General features: G+C 41.7%; 1 protein-coding gene across 1 annotated transcript; it reads left to right on the top strand.

The window, feature by feature from the left end:
- The first annotated feature begins 5,171 nt into the window (after positions 1-5,171).
- Positions 5,172-6,227, top strand: LOC120859550 (olfactory receptor 52I1-like). The gene has a single exon (XM_040235619.1). It carries the CDS (start codon positions 5,205-5,207, stop codon positions 6,225-6,227), a length of 1,023 nt encoding a protein of 340 aa, XP_040091553.1. The 5' UTR covers positions 5,172-5,204.
- The last annotated feature ends 724 nt before the right edge of the window (positions 6,228-6,951 follow it).

Genomic DNA, 6,951 nt, shown 5'->3' with positions numbered 1-6,951 from the left:
CAGCCATCTCATCATCTGTCGTCCCCTTCTCCTCCTGCCCCCAATCTCTCCCAGCATCAGGGTCTTTTCCAATGAGTCAACTCTTCGCATGAGGTGCCAAAAGTACTGGAGTTTCAGCTTTAGCAGCATTCCTTCCAAAGAAATCCCAGGGCTGATCTCCTTCAGAATGGACTGGTTGGATCTCCTTGCAGTCCAAGGGACTCTCAAGAGTCTTCTCCAACACCACAGTTCAAAAGCGTCAATTTTTCGGTGCTCAGCCTTCTTATTAGAAAAGGCAGAGGAACCAGAGATCAAATTGCCAACATCTGCTGGATCATGAAAAAAGCAAGAGAGTTCCAGAAAAACATCCATTTCTGTTTTATTGACTATGCCAAAGCATTTGACTGTGTGGATCACAATAAACTGTGGAAAATTCCAAAAGAGATGGGAATACCAGACCACCTGACCTGCCTCTTGAGAAATCTGTATGCAGGTCAAAAGAAACAGTTATAACTGGACATGGAACAACAGACTGGTTCCAAAGAGTAACCTCCACTAGCTTTGTTTGTAGTGATGCTCTCTAAGACCCATTTGACTTCACATCCCAGGATGTCTGGCTCTAGATCAGTGATCACACCATCGTAATTATCTGGGTCGTGAAGCTCTTTTTTGTACAGTTCTTCTGTGTATTCTTGCCACCTCTTCTTAGTGTCTTCTGCTTCTGTTAAGTCCAGACCATTTCTGTCCTTTATTGAACCCATCTTTGCATGAAATGTTCCCTTGGTATCTCTAATTTTCTTGAAGAGATCTCTAGTCTTTCCCATTCTGTTCTTTTCCTCTATTTCTTTGCATTGATCGCGGAAGAAGGCTTTCTTATCTCTTCTTGCTATTCTATGGAACTCTGCATTCAGATATTTATATCTTTCCTTTTCTCCTTTGCTTTTTGCCTCTCTTCTTTTCACAGCTATTTGTAACTCCATACAAGGTCTACATAAAGAAGCTGTAAAGTTTAACTTTACCTAACTTTTCAATTTCTAGCAAGGATGTCAATGAAATGATTTATTTTCTGATGAATATAATTGCTTGAATAAACTAGGATTTGAATCAGAGGTAAGTCTGGGCAGAGAATATAGATTTGGGATTTTTCTTTCCTTAGATTCTGACCTACATTTCCAATTTAATATCCTACCAGATCCTCTGCAGGAGAAACCAACTGTTGGGTGCAATATCTTATTTTCTCACCACTGTTTTCCTTATATGATTCTATGGAAGCAATTGTTAATATGCAATACACTGACCTCTGAGCCATTGATGAATCCACTCAATACTTGGATCGTGTGCTCATACCTGGAATGGAGTCTGTCTTCAGTCAAAATGAATTCCAGCTCATTTGAGGCGATGTAAAGTTGCAATACTGATGGTTTCCAGTTTCTAACACATGTAGTTGGAAAACAAAATCTGTTCATGAAATTGGTTCTTTGGTTCCAATTCAGTCCGAACACACAAGTACATCACTGTTATTATGTACTATAAGATGTACCTCTATTTCCTATGTACCTAGTATTGTTCAGGGAGTTGGAATGGTGTCTTAATCACCAGCTTTTTGTTTGTAAACAATGGAAGCTAAGGCAATGTGAGTTTGCTTTTATTTTCTCCTTTCAGAATGTTTTAATTTCTATAGTCAGTATATATTAAAGTGAAAGGGATTTCATATGTAAGAGATACATATATTTGACTCTGGTGTATTTGAAAATCTTAATAAAATATAATTTCCAAATAAGTGTTGATGGCAAGTTACTGTATCTATGTCTTAATATTTCCTTTGTACTGATGGGGAAACAATGCTAATTATACAGTGCATTGAAAATTATATTTAAAAATGAGCAATACCTTATATACTGTGCATACTTTAAAATATACCCAATAATTTGTAATTTCAAAACTTTAAGGGGTAGTCATAGGTAGTATTAATATTGTATTCCTGTGTAGATAAGCATGAACAAAGTAACTGTTCCAAAGAGATCTGATGCTCAACCACCTAGCAGCCATAGATTTTCCTAATATTGCTATTATTTACTTGCTTAGAATGAATTCTATTTCTGAAAATCAAACAAGTAGGAATCAATCTCTAAAAATCAGATAAACTTATTTTGGGCCTTGTTTTCTTTTCAGAATATGTGTTATATTCTTCTATTAGTTATCCTCTGAGGACATGAAACAAACTCTCTTCCACTAAGCACCTGTCTCTCTCTGCAATCTGGAAAGCTCCCTTGGGCCAGAGAACAGGGAAAAATAATTCACTGGAGGAGTTATAGTGTTTGGCTGCTGGGCAGAGAACAAGGGAAGCTGGGGTGTCCAGGGGAAAAGCAGGGTGATAGAGAATCTGAAGGGAAAGAAGGTTCCCAATGGGAGGGCTCTGAAAGTGACAACACTCCTCATCGTGCCTCAATGTTGTTCATATTTGATCTTGTGTTGCTCCTCCTGAAGGGTCCTGTATAAATCCCCCTTCTTTGGGGTGAAAGAACCAGAGGAAATCAAATAGAGAAAACTCCAGGGATGTGAGTAACTAACCTGGGGACTGGGTATTGGGCTTGATGAAGACTCAAAGCCAGGGCCACCCTAGAAAGGAGGATATAAGCAACTCCACTACAAAGGGCTGGCCAGGTCTCATGGGTACTACTGATACCAAGATCACATTCTGGAAATCATGGGACAACTGGGGAGATAAAAGGAACAGGATATACATGATTATTTTGGTTCAAAGCTGAGAGAGAAAGGGGTGAGTCTAACCTTGGAATGAAGGAGAGAGGGTTTTCAGGGACTAGAGGGGGTTGAGAGACTAGAAACTGACCAGTAGGCCTGATTTGGGAGCATGTGCTTTTGGTCATAGAGGGGACGCACTGATTTACCATGAACACAAAGGCTCCATTTGACTGAATTATGGATTACTATTTTACCTTTAAGACAATTTTCATTTGAATTATTTCCCATCTTTAAATAGAGATAAAATTTCCCGACATATCCTATGATTTTGTTATTGAATTAAGTGTCTTGTCTAAGCTTTTCTTTAGTATTGGCTCTCCAGCTCTTCAAGTGAATGTCTCTGCAGGGTTGAAGGCAGAGGCAGATTGTGGTCTGGAAATGTTTTAGGAGAGCTTGGCCAGAGCTTTCTGAAGAACGGTGCACCTCAAGAACCAGGAAGCAATTGTATTTCTTGATCTTGGTAGTTAGTAGCCATGAGGGTGTGTTCATGTTCTCACAGATAAAACTTAAGACTGTCTATTTTACCATATGGATGCTATATTTCAATCAAAAGTTAACCAAAAAATAAGAAGCAGGCAACATTGTTAATGTTCTGGAGAGGTCAAGTAAAATAAAGACTGAAAACAATGGACTGGCAACATGTCAGTGATGGAGGTAATTGTTGGTCTTAGCAAATTTTTTCAGTAGCAGCAGACTGAAGAGTAAGGTAGTAATACTTATAAACAGAACAACCAAACCAAATGTTCTGCCAATGGACCAGACTACTAAGACATGTAAATCTCTAGCACTGCTAAGCAAGAAGAAAAAGGAATGAGGGAACTAAAACCTCATAGAAATGAAAAGTAGGACCTGTGACAACTTGCCAAGGCTCGAGAGGAGGGATGGGCAGGCACTAGATGAGACTTCTCTCAGAAGAAAGGTAGATATATACAGGGGGATCCAGAGAAGGAGTTCGTGGATCAGAGGTAAATAGCAGGAGGAGCCATTCTGATTCCTCAGATTCTCTTCAACTCTTTAAGGAAAGATGCTCAATTTGGCTTTATGGCATCCAGGAAACACATAGCAGTCTTAATGATACCCTGAATAATTTTCTTTCTTTTTTTTTTTTTTGCTATACTATTATTCTACTTTAAAAAGCTTTCCTTTATCTTCTCATGATCTATCACTGAAGATGTCTCCCCCAGTGGTTATATGCAGTTAGGTTCTCTGACTATAAACCAGAGCTCATTACTTTATGCAGTCTGTTCCATTATAAGGCATTTCGTATGTTTAGGGTGTTGTTTTTTTGTTTCAATAAAGACCATAATTTTCAATATCCCATAAGTTTGCCATCTTAGAAAACTTCTGAGGACTCTCATCAGGGTTCCTGTTGGTACCTGGGTGTGGAGTCAATCAGTGGTAGGCTCTCCAGGGGGTAACTGGAAGGGACAAAGGTGTGTTGCCTGATTAGCACTGATAACCAAGTAACTGTTGGTTTAGTGCTCTGACTACTGCCATTGATGGGATTCTGAAGTCAGTTCTCCCTCAATCTTACCTACTCAGCTTTTTAGGGAGGAGCCAGAAGTGATGAGAAATCCAAGAATGATCAAGTGAAGACAATGTCCAAGGATCTGGAAAGTTCTTAGCCTTTTAGCCCCTAAATGAAGGGAGGGACAGGGGGTGATAACTAACAACTGGCTAGTCTGGAGGCTTGGCAAATAAGCACTCTTTATTTAAGTTTGCCCGGACACCTGGGAAAGAGTTCTTGGGCTTTATGTGAGTACTGTAAAGTCAACATAGTCACACAATCAGTGTCGTGACCCACTAGCCTGAGGCTTTGAGAGATGTAGCATTAGAGTAGTGGGAGTTTCAGGAAGGAGAAGATGAAAAACATTACATGTTAAATCTACAAAGTTCATTGTTTCATTCAACAATGATTATATATTAGGAACCGAACATTCAGAAATAAAAGAAACATTCTTTCCTCTGGTTTTTCATTCATTCAACTTTTTGCTCTTATGAGCACACATATCCTCTCTTAATGGACTTGTGCACAACACATCTGGGTCACACACTTGGTATAATTTATAAGGCCATGAACAAGACACACATGACTGAATACAATAAAGTCACAGGTTTGGTACTGGAATGATCAGTTTAGGTCCTTCAGAGGTAAGCATAGATGAGAGCCCATAAAAGCTTTAGTTTTGTCATGAGATGGGGCAGAAAGTAGAGAGGACTTCCCAAAGGAGGTAACTTAAGATCTTTGAATAGTGATAGAAATTTGTAAGGCAAAGAATACTGAGAATGATGGAAGGTGGAACAGGAAAACTTTGTCACATGTCAGTTCCTTAAACCTGTGGCCCACTGAGTTGAGAATAACATCAGGCTCTTTTAACACCAGAGCTGGGAACATGTCATACAGGATTGTATCCCTTTCTTACCTAATTTTATACATTAACAGGAAAGCAGTCTCATCTGTGATGCTGGGGTCACCCTACAACCATACAACAGAAGCCCCTGCCACCTTCATCCTGATGGGTATCCCAGGTTTGCAGTCCTCACATCTTTGGCTGGCTCTCTCACTGAGCACCATGTATACCACAGCACTGTTAGGAAACACCCTCATAGTGACCGTCATCTGGGTGGATTCCACTCTACAGGAGCCCATGTACTGCTTCCTGTGTGTTCTGGCTGCCGTGGACATGGTTATGGCCTCCTCGGTGGTGCCCAAGATGGTGAGCATCTTCTCCTCAGGAGACAATGCCATCAGCTTTAATGCTTGTTTCACTCAGATGTATTTTGTCCATGCAGCCACAGCTGTGGAGACAGGGCTGCTGCTGGCCATGGCTTTTGACCGCTATGTGGCCATGTGTAAGCCCCTACACTATAAGAGAATTCTCACACCTCGGGTGATGCTGGGAATGAGTGTGACCATCATCATCAGAGCGACTGTATTCATGACTCCACTGAGCTGGATGGTGAGTCATCTGCCCTTCTGTGGCTCCAACGTGGTTCTCCATTCCTACTGTGAGCACATGGCTGTGGCCAAGTTGGCTTGTGCCGACCCCAGGCCCAGTAGTCTCTATAGCCTGATTGGTTCCTCCATTATTGTGGGTTCTGATGTGGCCTTTATTGCTGCCTCCTATATCCTGATTCTCCAGGCAGTATTCAGTGTGTCCTCAAAGAATGCGCAGTTAAAAGCATTAAGTACATGTGGCTCCCATGTGGGGGTTATGGCTCTGTACTACCTGCCTGGGATGGCATCCATCTATGTGGCCTGGCTGGGGGAGGACATAGTGCCATTGTGCACCCAAGTGCTATTAGCAGACTTCTATCTGATCATCCCACCATCTTTGAACCCCATCATCTATGGCCTAAGGACGAAGCAAATACGGAAGCGAACATGGGGCCTGCTGATTCACTGCCTATTTAACCACTCCAACGTGGGTTCAGGAATTCAGGCCCTTGAGCAAACCAGACAACTTCAAAGATGCCCTAGCTAACCTGGACAGTTTGGTTCACCCGACACCATACAGTTCAGTTCAGTTCAGTTGCTCAGTCATGTCCGACTCTTTGTGACCCCATGAATTGCAGCACGCCAGGCCTCCCTGTCCATCACCAACTCCCGGAGTTCACTCAGACTCACGTCCATTGAGTCAGTGATGCCATTCAGCCATCTCATCATCTGTCGTCCCCTTCTCCTCCTGCCCCCAATCTCTCCCAGCATCAGGGTCTTTTCCAATGAGTCAACTCTTCGCATGAGGTGCCAAAAGTACTGGAGTTTCAGCTTTAGCAGCATTCCTTCCAAAGAAATCCCAGGGCTGATCTCCTTCAGAATGGACTGGTTGGATCTCCTTGCAGTCCAAGGGACTCTCAAGAGTCTTCTCCAACACCACAGTTCAAAAGCGTCAATTTTTCGGTGCTCAGCCTTCTTATTAGAAAAGGCAGAGGAACCAGAGATCAAATTGCCAACATCTGCTGGATCATGAAAAAAGCAAGAGAGTTCCAGAAAAACATCCATTTCTGTTTTATTGACTATGCCAAAGCATTTGACTGTGTGGATCACAATAAACTGTGGAAAATTCCAAAAGAGATGGGAATACCAGACCACCTGACCTGCCTCTTGAGAAATCTGTATGCAGGTCAAAAGAAACAGTTATAACTGGACATGGAACAACAGACTGGTTCCAAAGAGTAACCTCCACTAGCTTTGTTTGTAGTGATGCT

The sequence above is a fragment of the Oryx dammah genome, unplaced genomic scaffold (assembly GCF_014754425.2).
Source record: "Oryx dammah isolate SB20612 unplaced genomic scaffold, SCBI_Odam_1.1 HiC_scaffold_1527, whole genome shotgun sequence".
Lineage (NCBI taxonomy): Eukaryota > Metazoa > Chordata > Mammalia > Artiodactyla > Bovidae > Oryx > Oryx dammah.
Note: the sequence above shows the minus strand (reverse complement) of the source record. Positions and strands in the feature narration are given on the sequence as shown.